We start from the raw sequence: 26601 nt of genomic DNA, 5'->3' as shown, positions 1-26601 counted from the left end.
TGGATAGGTTTGAGTAAGCACTGTATCAGCTGCTTCTGTTTATTTTTTCCTCTTTTATTTAAAAACCAAAATACTCAGAATTTTTCTGAATTTGTTGGAAGTTCAATCTGGAAGCATCATACCTTGAGCTGATTGGAAAAAGTGGCTGCATCACATGGACAGAAGGGTAGTGCACACTGAACTTTGGTCTTAGATTAATGTCTTTCTCCTAGTGTTTGCTATCATTCCCTTCCTATTTTATTTCTTTTGTTTAACCTCTGTCCTTTCCAGGCTTCTCTTTGCCCTCTGAAGCTATCTAATTGCTGAGATAACTGCCAGGTTTTATCAGCCTTATACCTTTTGTTTGTTAATTAAAAAGTATGCAAGTAGTCAGAAAGGGGAAAGCCTTGTTCTCCCCAAACTGAAATCTCCTCCTGTTTTCTAACCGTGGGCAGGTCTGAGATGATCAGATACTACTTTCATTATTTTATTGGTTCACTTGGTTGCTTTTCATGAAGAAGATACTGCTTTGGCTCTCTGTAGTCAATAAATGTCTTTCAATAGTATTCTTTATTACATGCAGTGAATATTTGACAACTATGTAAATGCATTCAGAGTAAGATTTAAAACATATATTCTTGCAACTTTGAGACAAAAGCATTCTTGCATGCTGTAAGTTTGTTTTGGGAAGTGAGTTTGTGATGTATATTTTAGCCATACAGCTACTTTCTGATTTTTCTTTCCCTTTTACAAGTGATTTGTTGTAAGAAGTTTGCATTGTATATCTAAGCACCCAAAGTCTGTTGACTCCATATGAGTACTAAATTACGTGATAGAATCGGGTGGCTTCTCCAGTTCTGGCTTCTGGACCTCTGCTTTAAAATTTGGGCAACACAGAAATATATACTTCCCTGTGAAGAGAAAGTATTTACCTTTGTTTTATCTTTTGAGATATTTTGGAATAAAATTCTAAATGTTCATGGGTAAGATTTGGGAAATGGGGAATAGCTGGGCTGAAATATTCTCATTTGTAACACTGTTTCTGTTCTTATGTCTGTGAATCAGTAGTTGAAAGTGATTTTATATTCTATCTCTTCTTTAACTCTATACTTTCTAATAATTATTTTTTAGAAACCCTATTTATTTTTCTTTCTTTTTAGAGTCCTCATGGTGTGCCAGTACGAAACAGTGGGAGTCCCAAGTTTGCTATGAAGACACGACAGGCTTTCTATCTCCATACAACAAAACTGACAAGAATTGCCAGACGTTTATGTCGAGATATCTTGCGCCCTTGGCATGCTGCAAGACACCCCTATCTGCCTATTAACAGCGCAGCAATCAAAGCAGAATGTGAGTGGTGATGCAGCTGGGACCTCCTTGCAAAGGAGCCCATTGAGATTCCTTTCCTACAAAGTTTGAGCTGCAGCTTCTTGAGATGCTCTCTTGCATGTAGCTAGTGGTTGCACAAAATCTAGCTATACTTGTAGAGTGTTCTAACTGATTGTAGGCCAAATAACTTTGAAAATTCATGAGTTGTTTGTTTTAAAATATTAATGCTTGCTATTATATTTAGCATCCTCCTGCATTTGTGTTCTATTGCCAAGACATGCTTGCAACCTGTAAAATTTCTTTTAATTGGAAAGCTTTTTCAGGACACTTGAGTTATTCATTTAGTTTTGCTATAATATCTAAATATCTTTACCCTCTAATTATTTTTCTTTGTTTTGCAGGCACAGCACGTTTACCTGAGGCATCAGAAAACCCACTGCTATTAAAGCAAGTGGTTCGAAAGCCTTTAGAAGCAGTACTCCGGTATTTAGGTATTAAAGAAAACAAACACCACCAAACACAAAAAACCTCAACCAAACAAAAAGCCATACTGGCTATTTCTGCTAACCATTTCTTTTTCCATTTGGTTCTGGATTTAGATGCCGGTTCTGGATTGAAAAACAAAACATGAAAACCTTCCCATGCACTTGTCTGTTTTCCCTTTCCTACTTCATTTGACAGACCGAGTGGCTCAGCAGTCCACTCTGGGCTCACAGAGCTCTGTCAGAAACTTTTTCAAGAGAAGGGAGGGGGATGTGTTTGCTGTGGCTTCCCATGTATACGGAGACAAGTTACCATCTGCTAATGGAGGCACAAGCGTAATGTTTTGGGAACAATTGGTCAGTCCACTGTTGCAATTTTTGGGCTGTCTGGAGGCAGTTCCTAGAGTTGGATCCTCCAAGAAGCCTCTTGGGTTTAGGACAGCACTGTGTCCCACAGCTTGTGAATCAGTTGCTGGCCATTCTATGCTGGAGCTGGACAAGGAAGACTACTTCCGTTCTTTCCTTTCTTCTTATTTTGGACAGTTTTTTGTTATGGTTTTCTTGAGGACTTGGGCCTCATCAGCTGATTGATTATGGAGGAGTACCAAGTAGCTCTTTTCTAGGACCTTGGTGTAAGTTTTAGGTGCTGGAAGCATCTAAAGTGATGCTACATGACATGCCAGCTCTGACTACAGATGCATGCAAAATCAGTTTCCCTAGTGTTGCCAGTTGCTAGAGATACCCTGAAGACATGTCTCAGGTTATTACAGCCATCTAATGTGAGTCTAACCACAGAAAGCTAGCTTGGACAGTGGTACTTTGAAGGCTTCCAGATTAACAAGGAAATTGATTGCCTTTTTACTCTGATAAGGAACACTGGAGTTGATTTTATGTTTCTTTGAACATTTTTGTTGATGAAATATTGTACGGCTCAGGGTTTATTAAATATTTACTGCTTCTCTGTTGAGTGTTGTACTTCTACTGTGTACTAATGAGATACACAGATGGAGAAACCTTTGGATACGCATAGTGCAACCAGAGAAAGCCAATAAAGGGAGAAGTTTTGCTGCTGGATAAAATCCTGCTTTTAATAGTTGTACAGAATGTAGCGGTAGATTCTGAGATTTAGCTCTGTGTCAGGGTCTCCATTTGACTACTGAGCTGGGAGAAGGGAGTGAAGGAAATGGAGGGAGGCTGATAGACTGGCAAGAAGGTATTTTTGGAGGTGTTGTGCTCAGGGTGCTTTAAGTTTTATGTTACTCGGCTCTTTGGGTGTGAGAAAAACTCATTTGCTGTTGCTTGTAACTTTCTCACAATCTTTTCAGTTGAACACTGTGTGCTTGATCTCAGCCTTGGCCAAAAGTTTGAATTCAGACTCCCTGTGTTCTTTATGGTGATGCTTTGAATCTTCACTCGTTTGACCAGTTTAGAAATTGTATTTTTTACAAACCTTGCAAAACTGGCAAAGCTGTAACTGTAAAAAGTTTAGGGGTGTTGCATGACTGCTCAAAGATGGCTTTTAATATAGAGCACCCCCAAAATCATTCTAAATTGTTGGAGAATAGTGTTTTGGAAATAAATACAATGTGCTTTTGTTAGCAGCTTTTATTTTAGTATAATATTATGACAATGGTTTTAACATCTTCAGTAGAGGTGTATTCGTAAATATACTTAAAATGCTTTATATAAATAGCAATCTCCAGTCAAAATTATTGACTGAGACAGTTTGTATGTAAGGGGAGGTATAGTCACCTTAGAAGTTTGCAGGTTGTTTTCAGATTTATAATTCCAGTATCTTCACTAATAAAAAACCCCACCTTGCTGTTTTACAACAGAGTCTCATCCATGTCCTCCGAAACCAGATCCTGCAAAGAGCTTGTCCAGTTCTCTCAACAATCTGACTCCTGCTAAGTTTACACCTGTCATAAATAATGGGTCCCCAACTATCCTGGGAAAAAGAAGTTATGAACAACACAATGGAATGGATGGTAAGTATTTTTCTGCAAAATGTATATTGTCTCTATAGGCTTTTTCTTCTGTCCTTTTATTGATACAAGGAGATTATTTGAAACTATAGTCCTTTATATAAATTTCAGGTTTCTTATTCTTGAGGGAGGCTTATTTTTCCCTTTTGTAAAAGTCACTTGTCCCATTTCTCCTTCTGGGTGACACACACCATGTGTACTGCCTGGGTGGTGCATGCACATAAAGCTGCTGTGCTAGTGGAACTCTGTCTAGCTTGACCAACCTTGCAAATGGGATAGTGAAGGAGAAACTTCCCTTCAATTTTTAAATGAGTAGTATGAAGAAAACCTTAATAGCTTTTTCCAGTGATGTTTCCTTTTTCTTTTGACGTTTATAGCTTTTTAACCTGTAGGTAGTAGCTGTGCAGTTCCCAGGTGGCTTTGTAACATGCAGATCACCTGGCTTTCAGCAAAGCTACTAGAGACTGCATGCCATTGAGAAAGGCAGGCTGCTGCTTAGCTGAGGGAGGCAGACGAGCCAGATCTGGCGTGGCATAAACCTGCTCCTGCCTTGTGCAGAACCAGAGCATTTGATTTTGTTGGCCCTGTCACTGAGCACCTCTGTGCAGTGGAGTTTGGACTTTATCTCCTCAAGAATAAAAGGCAAGGGGAAGGTGTTTGAAGTGGGAGATAGATGCAGGATGTTCCTGGCACGGACTCCAGGGCTCTGTTCTGAAGAGTTGCTCTTGCCTGAGAGTGTCGAGGAAGAGAAAGTGCAGTCATTTTCTCAAATGAGGATAAAAGGGTCTGTTCGAATGGTCTTAACAGGAGTGAGAACATGGAGGGTAGCTCTCCTTAACAGGAGAAAGGAACAGCTGGTTTAATGGTGACTCTGAGCAGGGAGGGCGATACAGAGAATCCTCTCATTTTTTACCTTTAATTTTAACTTTATATGTGGCTTATCTGAAATATAATTGCAAACATTTAATATCTTATTGTTTGTGTTTTAACATTAAGAACTTTTTAAACTGCTGCTGTTCAGGTTGCTGATGTGATGTTTTTCTCTTTTCTGTTCACTTGTGCTCTGTCAGGCAACATGAAGAAGCGCCTGTTGATGCCTAGCAGGGGTAAGACCTTGAAGCTGCGCTCAGCTTGTGCTAGGAGAGTGATTTTTTTAGTTTCATCTGCTGGCTTGTCTGTGCTTTGTGGCTAATGAGTCTGTGTGCACCTTCTGTGTAATGTCTAAGTGTTCCTTGGGTAACCATTTCCACCCATGGTTATGCTGCTCACCTTCCAGGCTTTTCACATGCAGACGACAAATTGTACAACTGTACTGAAGACATGAAGTGCTATGTTCACAATTGATTACTAATTCCTAAAGCTGACAGAACAGTTTTCTAGCAGTTTTGTGAAACTGCTGAGAGCTGTGATGGTTGGTTTGAAACTAGGTGTTGTTTCACTGTTTGACTTTTAAGAAATCAAAGGTTCATGCGTCCTGAACTATTTTAAATACACTTCAACCAAAAGAAACAGAAGACAGTATGCTCATTGAGTCCCAAGTTCAAGCCTCTGTATTTTCCACTGTGAGTGGACAGTCTCACTGGTGAGAGACTGTCTGCAAGTTCTCTACTTGCAGTAGAAATGGTTTTCGAAATTTCCAGAGGTTAAAAATTAATCTGACTACTGAATAGACCTCAGAAGCTTTAGTTTGTGATAATGCAGGAAACATACATATGATGTCACTTAACCAAGTTCAACAGAACAGACAAATTTTGAATAGTTAGGATATACAGATGTCATCGTCAGGCAGGCAAACATGAAAACTCAAGTTGATGTGTTAATGGCTGACACTGCATGCCCTGATGTTAAGCTTTGTGTTTAATGGCTGAGGCAGTGGATGACTGTTATCAATATTTACATGCATGCATGTATAAGTGCATGTGGAAAATAGAATGAGGACAGTGATCATTCTACTATCTTGCTCTCTTTGGGAATTTATACCTTGATATTGCGTTGCTGAGTTTTTAATGTGCTTTTTAACTTTTTTGTTTCGGGAGGAATAACAAAACCCTGCTACCTTGGTCAGTTTGGCTCCCTTGGAAGCCTTGTCCACTAATGAGGGATGTAGATGCGGAGTAGCTCACTGAATTTCCACAGCTCCTAGTGACTATCTGCTTATGGGCATGCCTGCTGCTCCCTGCTAAATGTCCTCCTCAGCAAGGGGACTGCTGAGTCACTCAGCAAATGACACACTTCTGAAGCTCTGAGGTGTTATGGCCCAAAGGAAAGAATTAAAAGAAGAACTGATCCTTCCGTCGGGAAGGTGCTCTCTGCTTAGAGCACCAGACTTGTTAACCTGAGACCATTGACTTACAGGAAATGGAGGATACTTTAGTGTTTTAAAATGTCTGTCTGCTAGTAAGTGTATTTGATTAGATACATTTCAGTCATAACTGTTGCTGGAGCAGTTTGCAAAAAGAAGATTTTGGTGAAGTACCTATTCAGGCTCCTCAGAATACGTGTTTCTCTGAATCATATGTGTGTAGTTGTGCAGGGGCTGGCTCTCACCAAAGCGCCTGCTGCTTTACCTGCTCAGTCTGTTCTCAGCCAGCCACTGAAATACTTGGAGTAGTATTTGTTCCTGTAACTCCTAGGTAGCAGAGTACGATTCAGTCCCAGAATCTGTCTGTCTGCTGGGGTAGTGAGTGTTAACTGGATAGTTCTGTGAGTGGTTCAGCTTAAACTTGTTGGTTGAGATTTATTTGTGAATGAAAGATGTTTGCCACGCTGCAGTTTGAACATCTGGAATATTTTCTGACCCTGGGTTGCTGGAAGCTTTGCCAAGACAGAGAGGGAAGGAAACCACCTGCAAGGAAACAAAGTTTAAAGAACTTGGAACAGGGAAACAGATGGTGGAAGTTCAGTGGATCTATTTTTGTCCTGGAGCCAGTTTGTGTGCCAGTGACACTTAGCACTGGTTCCCAGTTGCCTTACATGTGAGTTGTAAGCTTTGCTCGCTCTGGGCACAGCTAACGCCTGTTTCCTGTGCCATGCCAGAATTGGGAACATAGTGTTGAGACTTCTTCTTGCCTCTGGATGGAGTCATGCAGGCTTACTAGTTTGGGGGGGGCTGCTGATGGGAAGGGAGAGGAGGAGGTGAGAGAAGAGGAAGAGCACAAGTTGGAACCGTTGTGAAGAAGGGGTGAATGGCAATGAGAGTGGTGAAGCCTTGTGACCAGAATATAGGAGCCAGTGAGTTTAGTATAAAAGGACTGAAACCAACCCATCTATCCAGAATGACTGATTTTTGGATTATAACTGACGTAAAACAGAAGAAAAAGATTACTGAGAGTAAAACTGAATTGTTATAACCAGTCAGATTCTTCATTTATGTAGCTCCTATAGGTACTAGGGGAAATTATGGGGGTTTCTCTGTTGTTTTTGTTTCTCCTTTCCCCTTAGTGATGCATGGTGGCATACTGGCTGGTTTAGGTCATTGTAGGAGTGTACTGCACAGAAAAAATGGTGTTAAGACTGCACAGAGGCTGAAAATACTCTTTCTAGACAAATTTAGGTGCAGGAAGACACTTTGTCCACCTGTGTTGAAATAGTTTTCAAGGAGATGTTAACCTACCACAGTGTTGTGTGACTTATCCAGGGGTTTTTCTGCCTCCTGCTGATGTGCCATGTTGGTGGCACCTGGAAGATACCTTACGGTTTGGACAGGTCGCTGTGTCAAAGTCTCTGACATGTGACAGTGGACAGCTGTTATGGTGGACTTTAGCTGAAGTCTCTTTGCTGGTGATAAAAGCCTTTTGGTGTTGGAGTAGTACCTCCAAACGCATGGGAGAAGTATGTATACTGTAAATTATGGCTGGTTGCTGAGCTGATCGCGTGTGATGAGTCTGTAAGGCTTTCCTCATGGCCAGATTGTAAAGCAATATAAAATCAAGGGATTGCTTTGCAGAGAATGAGCCAAGTAACAGCTTGCATTTGTGCATAGTGTAAAGCAAGATCCATGTTAATACATGTATATTGGTGGTCAGGTTTCTAAGACATTTAAATTCCCGTGGCTCCTGCTGCCTTCATTTAGAATTAGGCTGTTTAACATTGCTGAAAATTGAACTGTTCATGTAGGTTTTTGGGTGTTCCTTCAGGCAGCACTCCTGGAAGATTTTCATCTGAGTCTCTACCACCCCGTGGTATTTAGGATGATGGGTGGTCAGTGGTTAGAATTCAGCCCTCAGAAAAGTTTATCAGTGAAGTAACTTGCTGAACATTCCTGGGTAGATGGAAACACCGTTCATGAATGTGCCCAAATGATGACTGAGGGTAGAAGGGTTGGAGGTGGAAGATCCCCTAGTCTATGGGAAGATGCCAGCTGATCAGGTGGAACTCTGAAGAGAGGTAGTAATGGGAAGTAAGGAAAGGCTGGGAAAGGGGGAACCTTGGCAGTGAGAAATCAAGGAGGGCAAGGAAAGGAGACTGTTGTTAGTGGGCTGCAGCCAGAGCTAGATAAAACTAATTATGAAAATGTTGTAAATTGCTGAAGTTAAAAAGAGTACTTCAGATTTTTCCTTCGGAATTTCATTGTTTGTTTGTTTGTTTTTTCTTTTGCTACTGTAACTCCAGCTAAGTAACTTTTCTTTTTCTGACTCATCCGTGCTTAACCCTAGAGAGCTGAACTTTTTCAAGCTTTGAATATGATTTGTCTGGCCAGGCATCTAGAGTTTCAACTGGTGCTTGAATTCTAAGAACAGGAAAATATTCTTAATCTCATCTGTCCTAACTACCTCCACTCTGTTTTAAAACAAGGGTGTTGTTCTTTGATCTATTTTGTTTTCCTCCTCTTTAAATCACATTGGAGGCATTGTTAGGCATACAGTGCCCTTCCCAGCTCTCCTTCAACATTAGATTAGCATGGACAAATTGCTACAGCATCCTATTTTTGGAGCATGAAAAGTACATGGAGTCTCATAAGCTGTCGAATACAGTGAGATGTTAAAAATTTATTAGTTTATTGTTTTTCATTAATGTTCTGGAGCTTGACTGATGATATTTGCCGTGGAACTTCCTCTAGAGAGAGAGAGAAGATGTTTTATGCTCCGCACCCTGTTTACTTTTTTCCTTACAGCTATCCCGTAATACCCAGGTCTATGTGATACTTGTCTATGCAAATTCCTACTGGGGGAAGGGACGCACCATTGTTAGATTTTTATTTTTTTTCCCCTCTCTTTTACACCATGTTAGCTTTCATCTAATCAAATTTGTTTTTCAGGGTCATCACATGCACTCTAAAATTGGCAGAAAGAGAGAGAACATGAATGAGTAGCTGAAATAAAGGGAAGGCTTTTCCCAGCAACAAACTTGCATTGATAAAATGGTAGCGGATCGAATGCTGAAAATTGGAGAGGGTTTATAGAAGAGCCATGAAAACGGTGAAGGGACTGGAAAACACACTGTATAATGGAAAATGCTTTTATCAAAGTGGAAGTTGTAGATGTTTGTCTCTGCTGACAGGAGCAGCAGAAGTGTAATAATAGAGGGCTTTTTAGTTTAGCCGGGAATGGAATAATGAGCTGCAGTAGCCAGAAGGTACAGCAGAAAAACTTTGGCTGGAAACAAGCTGCAAATTTTTGAGTGAGGTTGGTTAACTGTTGGAATACCTTGCTTCTGCTAATGGGGATTTCTAAACCAAAATGGAACGTCAGTCTAATTTAGGTGTTCTGGTACACTGTTTCCCACATCCTTTTAGAGAAACGTGAATGAACTCCTAGAACTGGAAGCATTCATCAGCCTAACGTGGCATTAGTTTAATTTTCAAGAGATGAGCATGAAAGGGGAAATACTGTTCTTGATAAAAACAGCTATCGAGGTGGGAATATAAGGAAGTTCTCTAGCATCACCTGTGTGGGTGACCAGACTTATCTCAAAGGTTTTTTCTGTCTGGCTTAGACCTTGCAGAAAATTTGGATTTAGCTGTATGCATAAGTTGCATTAAAAATCTGCCTTTATCAGCAGTGGCTTTGGCTGCCCTTCTGAAGTTGAGGATAACCAGCCTAAGGAAATCTTCCCATCCAGGAGTGGCTATAAAAAGCAGGGAGTATTGGTCCTTTAGTGAATAACATGATACATGGGGTACTAGGGAAAAGTCCTGGCTTTAGCTGTTGATATCCAGACCAGAGTAATGCTGACTAGTGTCAAGAGAGAAAATGTTCAGTGTTTCCTAAGGGAATGACTGTTTCTTGCCAGCAGCAGCACAGCTGGGAAGAATGACAAGTTGCTTGAAATGCTTTTTGGAGACCCCAAGAACTGTGTGCCTGTGTAACTTCCTTGCTTTAGATTATATGCCAGAAGTACAGGTTATTTTTGGGAATTGTATTTAGGATTTTGTATTCAGATGTTAAGTGAAACTTTTTTCACTTGCCTTCAGCTTAGCCGTGATACTGTGATTAGTTTCTTTTGGTGCTGTTACGGAGAAATATTTGGAAATGAAATCAGGAGATAGGCATCACGCTCTATGGATCAGCTAGTGAAAACCATTTCATTTACAAGGGATGGCATGGAGTAAGATGCAAATGTTGAGTGAGTGAGCGAGGGAGGGTGCATGTCCCAAGGCAATGGTAGGGAGCAGGTGTAATTAATACAAGAGGAAATGAACGTATGACAATGCAAGGGCGGATAGTACAAAGCCTGAATTTGTAATTGAGTGGAATCTACATGTGTGATACATATCATACATATACACACACACATATATATATGATGTGTAACACTCCCAATTCTAAGAAGAGTGAATAATTCAGCGGTTTCTAGTTTACATAGCTTGGATCAGCAGATCCTAAAGTAGTGAGGTACATGGTTTTGTTGCCTCTGTCTTTAACCACTTAAAAAATGTGTTACAGTCAGAGAGAATATAGAGAAATGCTGTTTTAGGAATGCGGGAAGATATTATTGATTGGCTCAACACCAAGATAGAGAGCAGCTCTCCATTGTCAACATACTTGTCCAAGGGTGGCTACCGAGTCATTGTAGTTGGATGTTACTGCCCAGAAAGTATTAGTAGGGTCCTTGAAGTACTATTAGCAGAAGGTACAGCTTTGCATGAACAAACACATCATCTGTGAGGTACTGTGAAGCAAATAAATGTGAACTGTTAGACCAGGCATTTTAGGAAGTACCATCCAAATCCAATGCAGTTAATGTGCAGGGGTTAGTGGAAGGAGGTGGGTAACGAACCACTAACTCATCCAAAATGAAAGCTGCTCTTTGTGGAATCTCTCATTTGGAGTTACTGTTTGTTTAATGTCTTGGGGTTTATCTGTCCAACAGAGAACTGTGATCACTTCTGTGTTTCATTATCACCAAAACAGTCTGTTTCTCTATTTGTTGCATGGGGCTGGGCTACTGTATTCTGTACTATGTGAATCTTTCCTTTTTTTAATCTTAAATCTTTTTTTTCCTTTTCCTTTGCCAATCTTGGTAGGAACTTACTTAGGTAAGTAAATTGCAATTTTAACATTGTTTTTATGTACAACACAAATTTAAGAAAATGTTAGCCTAGGTGGTGTTTGGTACCACTTACGCTCTGTTCTGCTTGTTGCACATGCACCTTTATAGCCTTCGATCATTAGAAGGTGGACACTCAATCTGCTCACAGCAGTAGCACACTCTTGGCAGTTTAAGAAAGAGAGGGGTGCTAAAGCATTCTTAAAACCTTACAGAAACTGTATGTGTGTATATGTCAACACACAGACTACTTCAAGTGAACCAGTAACTTGGAAGTGAAATCCTTGTTCATCAAGCCTCATTCATGCATGAATTTTTGTATTTTTTTTCTAGCTTGCTCACAAATGTGGTACTGTTGATGTTTTTGTTACTGCTGGGAAGGATGGAATCCCAGGAGGAGGATTACTTTTGGAAAAGGAAAATGCATATGAAGAGTGTATGGATTTTTGAAAGCAATGTATTTTAGTATAGTAAACTTGCTGGTTGTGGAAATGTGTGTTAAATTCTCTACATTCATTGTGACCGAAGATGTGTTTATGAATGTTACTGCATATTGCATGTTCTGCATGATACTTCTCTTTGGTAAACAGAAGTTAAAAGCAAAATGCCATCTGTGACTAATTGCTTGATGTCTCAATGGATTTTAAAAAAAAAAAAAGATAAATTATGTTAACATGAGCTAAAGGACCCGTGTTTTTGTGTGTGGTGGATATGCTGAAGATTGGATTTAGTAAGTCTGAGTAAATATAAATTTAATAACTCCAAGTTATGTCCAGTGGCTGGAAGCTGGGCTACTCTTCCTCCTTGGTAGTAGGATCAGCTCTGTACAGACTTGTTGTGCCAAACTGTGAAATGTTTGTATTTATACAAATATAAATATTTGTACACCTGTACATGTAAATATACAGGCTGTAAATATACAGGCAATGTGTGTATGTTCAGGCATGGAAAAGCACTGGAAGGTTTCTACCCAGGTAGAAAAGTGGCCATGGTTGGTGCTTATTCTGCAGCTTCTTGATGCTTACGGTAGTGGCTTCATGGAAATATCCTTGCACTCCAGTCTGTGTTGAGCACGCTGCTGAGGGTTTAGGCTCCTCTTTCTCAAAATGGAAGTTGTGTATTGTGTGGAGTTGGCAAAAAGCAGGCTGGATTTGAGCAGTGGGAGTAATTTTTGAATGCTGCTGTTCAGATACTGAGGTCCTGTTGCTGGGCTTGCAGGGGATGGGACTGGATCAGCAAAGAGCATGCATGTCTACTCTCGGGCTTCCAGTGGGACCAGATGTGCTGGTTTGCTTCCCATTGGGAAATGCGATTCCCCCACTCCACTCTGTGTCATCAGGTGCCAACTATTCCCTACTCCCGCAGCATGCTCCTGGGGTGGTGCGCTAGTTGCTGCTGGAAGTTTAGGTATTCTCTCATTTTAAAGTGTGTTTTGTTTTGGTTTGGTTTTTTTTCTAACAAATCTGAAAGCATTAGATTCAAATGATACGAGGTTGTTGGAAAAGAAACGGGTTGGTTGACTGAGATGTGGTTCCCGCATCCCCAAAAGAGGAAACAAAGCTGCAAAGTAAAAGTAGTAAGAGACTTACTTGCTGTTTGTGATAGTCATTCCCCACCTGTGTTTCTCTAGGTGAAAGTATATTCATCTGCAGCTTTGATACTTTGGGAATGAAAGGATCATTAGGACATAGTAACCTGCTGTGACTGGTTTTGAGCCAAAATCTCTGTGATTGTGTTTATGCTTGAGGAACAGTTCTGAGGTCTTTGTCACTAAGTTGTAGGGAGTGAAGGCATGCTCTGGGGGTGTTAATTAATCTCTGTGCTGTGATTAGGTGTTTTATTGCCATTTCAGTAACAATGTAGAATCCTCTGTGGTAAAGGACATTTATGCTTATCTGCAGATACACCTTTGGTTTACCTTGTCTTCATTTTATCCTCTGGGACTTCCTCTTTATTTCAGTGTATAGAAGAGACTGACAGGAGGGATTGAATGGCAGGAGATTTTCTAGGGCTTTGGGTTTAGAAAAGTGATACGGAAAAAAACATTTAATCTTGAGTTTTCAGAGTATATTTCAATCAGTTTGACTGCAAAGGAGTGGAAGACCTTCATGACTGTAGACCTTTATACTTTGTGGTTTTAAAGGTTTGGTCAATCCTGAAAACACCTCCTTATTTGTTTATTTTTTTAATCTAGTTTGGAGGAGGTTAGTGTTGTTTCTGATGTGGAGCTATGTGAATCCAAGCAGTTGGACCTTATAGATATCATCAAAAGGAATAGTCACACTTTCTACGCTGTGGCTTCTCTAGACATCCCTCCATAAAATAAAGGCAGGGTTTTTTTCCTGAAGAGGAGCTGCCAGAACCCTGTTGTATTTTGCTTCTGGTTTATATTCATATGCTGTTTTACATTTTTAACCTGCTTGTGGATGCATGTGTGAGGGAAGTCTCTCTCAAACCTTGATCTGTGAAAATGGAGTGTGCACCTTGGAGAGGACTAAGTTTCATATGGTGAGTTACTTGTCTGTGCCACTCCTTACCCAGAGATAGAGGGTAGGTTTAATCCTTAGAGGTGCTTGTCTCACAGACTGCATCTCTTGCACAAAGGTCACCAAAAACTTTTAGGTGAGAATCCATTGTTTCTAGTACAGATGCATCCTGTTGACTTGACAGCTGTTCTGCAATGGATTACAGATGTTATGATGTCTCTCTGCATTTCTTCGGTGACTGTTGTAGGTAAAAGTTGCTCATTTAATAGCAGTGCTTCAGCTGCATATGCTTGTACTGTGATTTTTTTTTAATTGCAAACTGAAGCTAGTCTTTTTAGTGTCTGTTTTCATTCTTTCAAACTCCAGTTATCGAAGTGTGACTAAAGGGAAAATTCACAGAGAGCTAAGAGTAATATGCAAATTGATACCTTATTACTGTGATAGCAAGAGTATAAATTGTTTTGAAATTAACTTTGTTTTGTGTCTTATTTTACTGGAACAAAAAGTTGTCACGGGCAGTTTATCCTAGAAATTGCAGCTTAGGTGGTGAGGTGTGTCCCTGTTGTTAGCACTGCTTCTTTGCTGTTTGAGGGCACTGAAACTTTGGGGCTCAGAGTTAAGTGGCAGTTCTGCTCAGCCTTTGCTTGGTTTGTATCAGTCTCAACATCTCTTCTCACCGTGGAATATTCTGGGTTAATTCTGGTGCTTGTTTACTGTCTTGTTATACATCCAGCAATAGTCACTGCAGCAGCCATGTATCAGCTGCTCCTGTAGGCTAGTCTTTCTGGCATCAAGAATGTTCTTGGTACAAGAAAAGAGCTGATCTGAAGAGTGGTTAAAATGAAATGTGTGGCTTCAATCCAGGGACTAGCATCAGTTGATTTACATCTCTTGGAGCTCCTATGAATGGAGAAAATGTTATCTTTCTGTTATGGAAGGGGGAAGAAAAACAAGAGCTAGAGCTTAGCTCTGAAGCCAACAGATTCAGGTTGCATCCTGCTGGCTGTGCTGTTTCCCAGCATCCGTGGAGCTCTTTGTCCATCCCATCTCAAACGGCTGCTCACAGCTGTGTTTTGGATGCGATTGCTGCTCCCGTGTAAAAAGGAATGATTATCTGGTGCCTGCCTTGCCTTTGTCAACATCCAAAGGTTGTTACTTGGTGCCTGGTACATCTGTTCTACAGATTTGATGGAGATCTTTCTGGCAACTATTTCTTCATCTCTGTGGATACTTAGGCACAGAAATGCTGCAAAAATTGAAACTATGTGTCTTCATGTTTGAAGCAGCTAACAGCATACATCTATGCAGAATGGAAAATACACTCAATATAAACTGTTCGTTTTAATGTGGCGTCGTGGTACTCAATGCTCAGAAAATGTCCCCTGTTCCGCCTTCCTCCCTCCCGATACATTGCTGTGCCATGTGTTTCATGGCATACTTACTGTGAGTACATTGTGTTTGGTTTTACCAAGGAGAACCTCAAGGAATCTGTGGGCATATGGACCGTGAGCTATAAAAGTTCATTTTGCTGGATTCTTTAGAAAGCTTTGCTATTTCATCTCAGCTTAGCTCGCTAGCAGTGGGAAGTTTCAGAAGTCAAGCTGGGAAGCTTGCTATAAATGTGAAAGCAGAATTCATACTGATGACTTCTGCAGCCAGCGACAGCATTTGCTGATGCCTGTCCTGTAGTACCTGTTGCATTTGATGTACTGACATTTTGGTTCTCAGCTCAGAAGGAGCTGAGAAAGGTGGCTTGGCACACTGATGTGAATGAAATGGTGTTTTCTGGGAGCATGCATCTTGGAAAACTAAAAGGTGCTAACAAAAAGGCTTATTAGGTCTCCCAGTCCATTCCGTGCCACACCCTGCTGCCTTATAGCAACATGTCATTCTCTTATATCCCAAGACCTTTGTGTGACTTACAAGGTCTTATATATCTAAAGTACAGTTCAGTCCGTGCGCTATGGCAGCATGATAGGGTATCTGATAGTACAGCAAATAAGCTAGTAAAATCAAGCCGTTGTGCTTGGTGCTTTTGTGCTACTGGGCAAGGGCTTTGTGTGATAGCTGAAGTCGCTGTGCTTTGTGACTGAAGGAGCTGCGCCTATGGAAGTATTTACTTGTGGTAGGTTCAGCAGTCGGTTTGCTAAAAGTTTGTAGCTAACGTCTGAGCTGAAGAGTTCCCTGGGAATCCAAGGATGATAGGAAGATTTTATTTATTGCTCTCTTGACAGTGTATAATACCTTCCACTTTCTCCTTCTTGATGTCAGTAAATTCCTTCAGAGCTAAAACAGAACGTCAGATTTTTCCCAAGATTTGAGGAAACCTCAGATCTGAAAGAGGAGGTGTACTTTTAGCGGTAGTTTGAAGAAAGGTGTGAGTAAATGGAGAAAAGACTGGGTGAATCAAACGTGTTTTCAACTTGGGGCCTCTGCTCTTCAAACCATGTTGTTAAGGAAGCTCTTTTCTCAGTTACCTTTCTAGGAGGGGAGAAGTTAGTTTGGTAGACAACTCTTGTTTTAGCAAAACAACACAGTTACAATCATAGCTGCGTGTGTTTTGATTTTGTACTTTTTTCTGTCTTGGAAAAGCAATGGTCTTACCAGCTCTATTCTCTTTCCTGTTTGTTAGGTCTGCCTAACCACGGACAAACCAGACAAATGGTAAGAGAATGTTCATTTAACCAAAACAGGGAAAAGAAGAATTATTAACCCACGCTAGATAGAACACCCCATTAAACCGTAGTGTTTCACTTCCGTCTTTGCTGTTTGCAGCTGGTCATACTTCCCAATTAATTGAAAAGTTTTTTAAAAAAAAATATTTTGGGGCATATGAAACATCCAAGTGGTTAAATACAATTTAAACCTCAAATCTATCTATATATCTATCTATGTATATATAAATGAGAATCTATTTTGAATGGAACATTTTGTTTCTGCTCATACAGAAACTGAGTGGCTGTTTATAGCAAAGTTCTGGGATGTGTTTCTAGGTGGAATGTTTCCCTGAAGGAGGAAGGTTTAAATGATGGAAGGGTTTGTGTGGAAAACAGTTTATTTTTTATTATTTTTTTAGGAAGTTGGTGTGCAAGTTGTCTGCTGAGAATGCTTGTCCTTTATGTTCTTTTTTTGAGTAAAAATTATTTGTAGCCTTTCATCCATTATGCTGAGTTTTATCAAAGGGCAGAAGCAAATAGCCAGTCTGATTGATGCGTCTCTGGCAGAATGCTTTCTTATGGAACTCACCTTGGTGTGAAGGGGCCAGTGCAAAGGCTGTGCATCATTTTCCCCCCTTATGCATGGCTTATGGGAGAGAACTTAAAGCATAAATTTTTTTTCCCAGAAATGATCTTCTGGTGTTGATAAAGTGGAGCTTGCCTCATTAGGTGAACTGCCACAATGTATTAGCGTCACTAGAGTCACTCTGACATGGGTCAGTCAGCAGCAGGTATGACTGATGGTCACTGAATGGTGATCACAAGCATTATTGAATCTAATAATGTTCTCGGATAGTGTGCAGTATGATGAGGGTAGGCTATAACTTGAGCATGCTAGTCTGCTTGTAATAACGAAGCATTCATTTGGTTTGTTACTTGAGCATCTGATCCGAAGTGGTAAATTGTATTCCTCCATGAATTCAGCTTCATTTCTTGTCACTGAGGAGACTGGCTACTTGTTTGTGTCTGCTGAATAAACCAACTCAGTGCAGTGGGAGAAATCTGTGATGACCTAACACATTTTTAGGGTGAAACCCCTGAACTGCCTTGATTTCTCATTGCTTGATAAAGTTTACTACTGAACTTGAAAATTAAAGGTTCACATTTCAGGATGTACCATTTGAAACAGATTGCTCTGTGCAGGTAGAGAAAAGGCAACCTTGGAAGCACAGGCGGGTGCCCCTTCTAGGTATTTCCAAGAACTTTCTCCAGTGTTCTCCTGTGTATGTAGCATGTGCAGAGAAAACATCCTTTGCAGCACTAATGAAAGGATTTTCTTGGAGAAATCTGGAGGGGGTTAAAAAAACCCAAAACCATAAACCAAAAAAAACAGAAAAGCTTTTTATTTGAAGCCTTCTCCTTAATAAAACTCAAATATAAAAGCAATTCTTGAAGTATTTCCGTGGTCTGCTGTGGTGCCGAATTTGTCTTGTGTGACATGGAGGTGGGCAACTTAAGGAATTAAATTGTTATTGCACTTGTAAACAACAGCTTTAAAGAGATTAGGATTTTAAAAGGTGGGATTTTGTTTGTTTAGCTCTAAAGGCCTCATCTTCTACAGGAAGTAGATCTTGCTAGCACAGTTGATTAAGGCTGGTCAAAAAAAAAAGTCATCTATCAGTTTTTGTTTTCAGATAAAAATGAAATAGATGCAGGGTTTTGTTGGTTTTTTCCCTTGGTTGACAGACTGAAGTCTTCCCTTTCTAAATCAGTGTTAAAATTTGGTTAAGCTTTTGCCATAAGCTGACACTTAAGGACTTGAATACCTCATGTCCCCACCTTTCCTTTTGAAGTGGATCTCCCAGGCCAGACATCCCTCGTGAACACGCTCAGTTTCCCATTTCGTGGGTGGAAGGGGAAGCCTTGGTGCATCTAGGGAGATGGTCTGACCTCGGATGATGGCCTGTGAAATACCAGAATTAAATTTCTACTGGAGCATTTTCTGACCAGCTTTAATTTATGCATACCAAATTTTCTGGGCCTTTATTTTGCATCTTGCCTGACTGTCCAGTGTTACTGATTTCAGTGGGATTTCTCAATGTGCTAATCAGCAGGAAGAGGGGCAGCAGAACTGGACTTCAGATGATCAAGGACAGCTGCATTTGAGAAGCTTAATACTTTGCTCCCTTTCATCTGCACCTCTCTTAATAACAGCTCATGTTTTTCCAGTTGAGTGCAAGGAGGTTACTGTGGGTCTGGAAAATAATACCTGTGTTGATTCGTAAAACAAGTGTGTTATATATGGGAAATCTATAATTTATATTTAGATGTTTAGGTGTTAAATGCTAAAAGGATTTTATGATGAAAGCTGCTAAGCTTTGTAGTACTAGATATGTTTTCAACAATAGATTTGATTATATACTATCCTCGTTAAATATTAACCTCCGTAGAACAAAAAGGATATGGGTAAGTTTGGTACTCCAGAATAACTTAAATTCTTATTTTTATTTTTGATTTGCTGTGTAGCTAGATTTCCTTCCCTGAAATCAATAGAGTTGCTCTAGATTTACAGTAGTAGCTGAAATCTAAGTCTTATGCTCAATCTTTCAAACTAGATTTCCTCTTTCAGACACAAGCAACAGATTATTGGTAATGCCTTCCATTTATTATTTGTCCTGTCGCTGGAGTATTGCTGTCCTATTGTATATTGAAGGTGCCTAACTTCTACTGCTTGTGGACAATTGCTTTTATGTCAATTCTGTGTTCAGTCACGGGCAAGAGGGGAGATATTTGCCATAAACTCTTTAACAACTGATATGAAAACTTAAATTCTCTTTTCCTTTGAGTGCTTATCACATGCTGCTGCAGGTTTGTTGCAGTCCATAATTGTACTTTTTTATGTATCACGTTAGGGACCAAGCCGAAACTTGCTGCTCAATGGGAAATCATACCCAACAAAAGTCCGATTAATTCGTGGTGGATCCATGCCTCCAGTGAAAAGGAGGAGGATGAACTGGATTGATGCACCAGATGATGTTTTTTACATGGCCACTGAAGAAACCAGGTAGGAGACTTGGTCTTTCAGAGGGTTTAAGGGGGGGGGAGATCTTTTGGTTTGTGTTCCTCATGGGTGCTGCAGCTGATTTTGTGGTTAGACAGGGATCTCTTCAGCAGATCTGTTGCTGCAGGCTGAATGCAGAGACCACTGCTGGTGCAAGGTGGAGAAAGGCTGCGATATACCTAATCATATCTGATGTGCCTAGTCGTGCACTTGCATTCCAGAGAAAGCAGATTCTTCTTCTTCCAGAGCAGTTCCTGTAAGAGATGGGCAATAAGGGCAGGAGGACTGAGGTAGGAAGTCTACCTGGTGCAGACCCATAAATGCCTTTGGAGGTCCCGCTGCAGTGGCTCATTAACAGGATAGGGGCCTTCTGGAGCACAGGTGATGCAGAGGAACAGAGCCTCCTATACATAGAGCTCTGCATCCCCTCTTGCATGCTGGAGTCTCTTGTATTACTACCTCTCAGAACATCTCCTCGTGTGTCTGCAAGTGACAGTTTTTGGAGGCTGATTTGCCTTGTTTCTTTGGTGGTTTATATTTGCCACCAGTAGCGGTGAGATTTAGCCCTGCAGTGTCCATGTTCCTCCTTTGGTGGTACTGCTTCTGCTAGTCCTTCTTATTATTAGTCTGCCCACAGGATAAAAATAGTAAAAGAAACTTTCCTTGCATGAGTTTCACCTTAAACTCTGTTTACAGTCTGCTGACAGAGTGGTAGAAGCTTTGTGGCCTGATCCCTAAAGCAAAGCTTTTGTGTGCATGTTCCCAGCACTTTGTTATTCCTAGGAAGGGGAGGACTGTTCCTGGGTGTGGTGAGAAAGGTGGAGACATAGCTTGTGTGGTTTCCTCCCAAGAACTTGATGCCTTTCTCCTGAGTAACCTCAAACAAGGTCAGAGCAAAGCCCTGCTTTTCAGCTCTCTCTGCAAGCAGAGGTGCTCAGGCCTTTGTCTGTGTCTAAAGCCTGGAGTTATCAACACTTTCAGTATCAGTGCCCTAACAGGCAGAGAAGCACTTACCTTTCCCTCCAGTACCTAGCAGAGAGGGGACATGGGAATTACTGGATGTCTGAGCCTTTACAAGTGACCAAGGAGGTCAGGAGTTTTAAGTACTTCGTCTCTTCTGGTACTACTAAATTTGGCACTACTCTGAGTATTCACTTGTTCAATGTGAAGTGCATAGTCAGAGTCCTGACATCCCCAACTCCTCCTTAGCCTGCAGAGCATTTCAAGTGTCAAGTGACTGTTCTGTGGGCCTAGTATCAAAGATGGGCTTCGTAGACAAGCCGAGACTGGTAACGTTCAAGTTACTAACCACTGATCTATTGGCTCATCAGATTTCAGTGCAGGAAACCCCCCCATTAGAATTCAGAAGAAACACAAAATTTATTTCCTTGTCAGACTTGTTCCTATGGTCACCTTTAATGTAACTGTGCCTTTCACACCAGCTCATATCTTTACCTTGTCTTTCCGTTCTCCTTTTCTGTTCCTGCAAGATGCTGTGAAAGTAAGCAGTGGGATCCCGTATATAATTGAAGCTAAAGTGAGAGAAGTATTTAATTTTCAGGGGAAGCAGTTTTCCTTACTCCTGTTGTCATCTTGCTCTAGTAAAGAGGTACTAGGATCCTGTTACAGACCTGCAGCTCTGGCAAATTCATGTGCAGGGTATACAGCCTCTAGTTCAATCCTTAGGTGCTCAAGGCTTATTTCATAAACCTGCATCTACAAAACACTTCTTGACATCTTTATCGTCTGACCCACAAGAAATACTGCAGGTTCATGGTAGTAATGTCTCAGTACTACTACAAGGTCCTGCCCTTTGATCTGTACAGAACAGTGAGAATATTCATCAAGTGTGATGTTGGTTGTGAGAACAATTTACTGTAAAGTCAGAGAATCATCTGCTCGTACAGAACCACTGACCGAGTCAGGAAAGATCAGTCCCACGGCAGCCAGCACATCACTAACACAGAAATTGTAGTGCAGTGATAGACATCAGCTGAGTAAGACCTTATCTCTTCCATTAAAAAAAGAAAAAAAAAAAAAAAAAAGAAAAAAAAGAAGAACAGCCGCCTTTGTCTGACAGCCTTGCTGCTTAGCTGACTGATGAGTGCTGAAAGGAGATGTTTGGCAGCGTGCTGAAAAGCAGGGAAGCCTGAGCGATGTAGCATTGTAAGCGGCACGGGTTTTCTGTCGGGCGTTTCACCTCTAACTTTTCCCTGAACCATCTGCTGCATTCCAGTGTCAAGAATGCAAGACTTGTTTGTGAGCTCTGAAACAATCTGTGCTTTGTGTTGGCTCCATAGCAATCAATCTAGCAGCAATATCTGCATATCATCCTCCAGCTGAGGGTCAGGCTGTGTTTTCAGTCAGAGAAAGTAGGTTTTCCTAAAGTTTTACACCCCCTCTCCTCCCCTTTTTATGTAGCACTGTTGAGAACAGTGCTAGAAAACTGAGGAGCTTTGAGGGAGCAGTTTGAAAAGTTGGTCAATTGAAAGGAATAAGTTTTTGAATTCAAGCCTCACAGTAAGGAACTTGGCATTTATAATTTATGCAAGTGGAGGCAGCGAGTGACCTGATCAGAATCTAGAACTGCTACGAGACATGTTTCTGATGGCAGCATGTCTAACTGAGCACATGCAGATAGTGTGAAGCTCTGCTGGCTAAAAGTAGATAAACTTCAGCTAAACAAGTCTCGGAAAAATCATCACATCAAGATTTAATTTTTTTCTTCCCACCACCACTTTTCCACCCTGTTCTTTCCTCTCCCCACCCTGTGGCCTTTCAGCTTTAGAAGGCGCTGGAGAAATGGGGACTCTGAGCAAACAAAAGATGTGTCTCTGTGTGTAAGCGCTATGTAGCAGGCTTGTTCTGCTCAGTGGGCAAAAAAAGCAGGTGAAGAGATGACCAAAATGTGACCAGAACTGATTCAAAGTCTTCAGCTGAAGTTGTTGTAAGAGTAAATTTTAAGCAGCAAAAGTATTTTGACCAGTTTCTTCAGCAACCAGCACTTCTCAAATGCAGAAATCATAAGAGTGATAAGACATCAGCTCAGTAAGACTTTATCTCTTCCATTTAAAAAAACCCAAACAAAACCAAACCAAAAACAAACAACAAAGAAACCCAAAACACCCAATCAACCAAAAAACCAACACACCCGAAAAAAAAAGGGTTTCTTGGCCCCAGCAATGTTGACTAACCAAAAATGTAAAAGTTACTTTTGGGTGATAGACGGTTGAGTTGTGGATTGTAAAGCCATGTGGCTGCCCTTCCTCTAGTGCAGTATCGTGTCTCTCATGGTAAGTCAAAAAATCATGAAGTTATGAGTCTCTAAGGGTGGGCAGTGCTTCCTTATCAGACCCTGCTTGTTACCCCAGTTCCTGAGCTTAAGGCTGTGTATAGTGGGTACTGGTGGACTCTTGTGAATATTTATCACTTCCCTTTCTAATCTCTATATGCCTTTGACTACCACAACATCCTCTGGAAATTAATTCCTCATTTTAGTTACATAGTACATTTTTCATTGTTGCTGGTTTACTTGGTTTGGTTGGTTTTTTTGTTTTTTGGTTTTTTTTTTAGGATACTTCCTTTAGCTCTAAGCCTGATATTGACAAAAAGAAACAAGTAATTATTCTGTATTGTCTCTTCCTACCTTATTTTGCTAATTTTAAAACTTTGGTGCATCCCTTCTCCATTCTCTCTGTCTTTTACTTTCTCTCCGTATGGCAAATTGCTTCCTGCATCTGATAAAACTTGTTGCTAGTCTTGTAACATACAGGGAAACTCTTAACAAATGCAAGACATGAATATTACCCGTTTCTGGGTTGGGCCCATGCAGTGTGGGAGAAATAAGAGAGGGAGAGACACCCTGTTAGTGGTCCCCAGTGCGGGGGGGGAAGGCTGCAGTATTGGTTCACTGGTTAGTGGCTGTCACAGAGCTCCCCTGCAGCAGCTCAGCCTTGAGGCGTAGCTCTGTGGGAGACCAAATGTTGCTGGCTTGTGCTGTGACGGGTTTCTTTTGAAGAGGCAGCTGTGTGCACCTGCTCGGGGCTGGGGAATGTCAGAGAGCTCTGTGAGAGATGGATTAGAAGGCGGGGAAGTCACCAGCATTGCCTGAAGAGGTTTGGTTGTAACTTGGCTCTGTAAATTCCCACAAAGCTGCCTGCAGCATGTCCAACTGATGTGTCTGCATGCATCAAAATAAATTAGTGGTATGGAAACTGCTTGTCATGACTATTTCATGTGTTATATTTATAGCAGTAGACCCTGGTCCTATGAGGCTGGACCAGAATGCCTTCTGCTCTGCAGGAGAAGGATTCTGAACAGAGAATGCAATTTCCTCTTCATTGTTTGGTTTATAAATCAGAAAACAAAAGTTCCCTGGGGAAAACATTGCTGAAATAAACAGTGTCAGCCTATCCCCTTAGCAAGCAGCCTCTGCGTGTGCAGGCCTGGTTTCACTTGGAGAAATCGAGAAGCCTACATCGCCTTAGCATCCAGTCTCTGTAATCGGTTCCTTTCTTCCTTACTGTCTGCAGGAAAATCCGCAAGCTGCTTTCCTCCTCCGAAGCCAAGCGAGCCGCCAGACGCCCTTACAAGCCTATTATCCTCCGGCCCATCCAGGCAGTGCAGCTACGCCAGCCCATGAATGATGAACCCATAATCATTGAGGATTAACACATGCCGAGCAGCTCTCCAGATGACAGTGGATCTGCCTGAAAGAATCTCTACTCCAATATATACTTGAGTTTCTATGGCTACAGCGTTGAACTAACTGTTGAAGAGAGGGAACTTTTGAGGAACTGTTTTGCATCTTTTAAACCCTTAAAAGGAACTCAGCCCTACTCTGAGCCTCTGACCACAGACTGCTCTCTCTCTCTCTCTCTCGCGCTCTCTCCTTCTCTCTCCTTTCTTTTTTTTCTTTTTCTTTTTTCTTTTTTCTTTTTTTTTTTTAATTTTTGGTAGCCTCTTTTCCCCTTTGCTTCTACCCCTTTTGTAGACGGGGAGGGAAAGTAAGTTTAACTTATTAAGAGAATGTGGACTAGTACTTTTTAGCTTTGTTTCCTCTTCTGATGTACGAAGAGCTAGAACCCTTCATTTTGTGACTGAGCTCTCGTTGCAAAGCCATTTTTACAAGGCTGTGTTGTAAGATTTTTCTTTTTTTTTTTTTTTTATTTTGTGGACGGTGCCATTTTTTATTTCATTTATATTATTTCTTTTGTAGATAAATTTCCAACCTTTAACTGATATTTGGAAATAGGAGCTGGAAGCCAGCCCCAGGTTCAGCCAGTTTTCTTTGGTCCTGTCCCTTATGTTTTTTGGATCATTTTGCACGGCCAGTTGTGCTCATGCACAAGACAGAAACAACTCAGGCTGAGAAAGGAGTGAGCTAAGAACTGAAGAACCTTGCAGAACATTACACTAACGTGTGCAGTGGAGGCCAGGCTACCAGAATTAGGTGTCCTTACTCTAGTCAATCCCTGGGAGATCTGGCCCGGTGCATTTCTCCCAGTAACCAGCAGTTTGCGTGCTGCCTTCTCTCTGGAATCCTATGTGCTGTTATACCACCAAGATCCAGCAGTAGGCCCAGCAGTCCAGCAAGTGTAATGAATTGCTTTGCTCTGGCTCCAAGAGTCAAGTACACCAATGCCCAGGGACATTTTGCTTAGAACTCTGAACCTGTTTGTGCATCAGTGTTTTTGGACACATCTCTCCCAGGGCGAGACCTGGTTTCTCTTTAATTGCGTTACTGTATGTTTCCCATTTTGAAGGGAATTTAAATTACAGCTGAGTTTTCATTTGAACACATTGTGTCTGAAATTTAAGTGTTTTTTTCCCCTTTGACATTTCTTGTGTTTGAGGTTTCTTGCATCTCTTGAACTTCTTATGTATTTGCAAGTCTGTATAATTTCTTTTTCATATGTCTTCTCATAGCAGTGCATTTGCTGAATGCCCTGCTCTGTTTTGAAAGGATGTAAACTATCATTTGCAACTTGTGCTGATCTGTACATGTACCTGCCTCAAGCAGACACAGCATGTAATAACCCCCAAGTCATTCCATATGTGTCAGCGGTGAGATGAGCCAAAGTTGTATTTGGGTTATCACAGTCCAACCGTGATTCTGTGCAACTCTGCTAACCCACCAGGTTAGACGGAAAGGAATCCCCACAAAATGAAAACAATTCAGTTAACTTTACTTAATAAACCTGGAAAGTGAGCTTTTGTGAAACATCTGCTTTTTGTCTCTTCTGAAACAGCTGCCAGGACCCTTGCTCGGGTGCCATCTGGCTGGCGCGCACGCCTCTGCGCTCCTTCCTCACATCCCAGAGCTGCGTTCCGCTCTCAAGTGTTTGCGTGACCACGGTGCGTCCCTGCGCTGCCAGTGCCGTTATGTCGTACGGGGCAAGAGTCATTCACAGTCTGATTCCCCTCATACACAGTTTAAAGGTTCCTAGCACTTCAGACTGTGACTCTCCCTTCCTCCTCCTTTTGAACGCGGCAGCAGATGCAACGCTGGGGCTCTGAATGAGCCTTTTGTGCGGGGTGGCTCATGCATCTTGCTGATGGGGGGGGCATGACACTGGCTTGTGGCAGAGTGAAATCCCTGGGGGTTAGCAATGAAACCCACTGACATTTAAGGACTTTCGTTTCTACATCCACTTCTTACTGGGATAAGCAAAGTGGCCTCAATGTTTGGTCTCATTTGCTGCTCGGGAGTAGTAAGATTTACTCTGTGGCTGTGAGTAGCTGCGCAACTTAGCAGATGTTGTCAGTGTATCCTATACTGCTGCTCACGTTTTCCTATCTGTAACTTGAGGCAGGAGGGGACAGCCATTTCTGAAGGATATGCTACGTAGGAAGGGCACCAAGCTTACTGGATAGAAACCCTCCAGGCTGCATGCAGCAGTCCAGGACTGCACCAGCGACCTTTGGCAGTTTTACTTTGCCTCCACCAATCTGTAAGATTAACCCTATGTACGTAAGAAACATTGCTGACTGCAGGAAGGTTTTGTAACACTTGATTTGTCTCTGTGAGGGAAAGGTCTCATAGGGATTCCTTCCTGTTGCAAAATGAAATCTGAAGAGATCACTTTGAAAAATCTGTGCCCAAATTTCAACCCCTCTGCAGTGGGATTTGGA

At 41.3% G+C, this 26601-nt stretch overlaps 1 protein-coding gene across 4 annotated transcripts in view; it reads left to right on the top strand.

The window, feature by feature from the left end:
* The window catches only part of MTA1 (metastasis associated 1), an 86794-nt gene extending 61116 nt beyond the window's left edge, over window positions 1-25678 (top strand). For 2 of the 4 annotated variants that reach the window (XM_074832811.1, XM_074832810.1), the window contains exons 14-20: window positions 1140-1329; window positions 1710-1799; window positions 3626-3778; window positions 4846-4881; window positions 16382-16413; window positions 19319-19470; window positions 24000-25678. In XM_074832811.1, the coding sequence (XP_074688912.1) occupies window positions 1140-1329; window positions 1710-1799; window positions 3626-3778; window positions 4846-4881; window positions 16382-16413; window positions 19319-19470; window positions 24000-24138 (792 nt within the window). In that variant the 3' untranslated portion in view covers window positions 24139-25678. Of the gene's footprint in view, window positions 1-1139; window positions 1330-1709; window positions 1800-3625; window positions 3779-4845; window positions 4882-16381; window positions 16414-19318; window positions 19471-23999 lie in introns of those variants that run through there. The other 2 variants (XM_074832812.1, XM_074832813.1) reach the window with 2 other exon arrangements.
* The last annotated feature ends 923 nt before the right edge of the window (window positions 25679-26601 follow it).

The sequence above is a fragment of the Strix aluco genome, chromosome 8 (assembly GCF_031877795.1).
Source record: "Strix aluco isolate bStrAlu1 chromosome 8, bStrAlu1.hap1, whole genome shotgun sequence".
NCBI lineage: Eukaryota > Metazoa > Chordata > Aves > Strigiformes > Strigidae > Strix > Strix aluco.
Note: the sequence above shows the minus strand (reverse complement) of the source record. Positions and strands in the feature narration are given on the sequence as shown.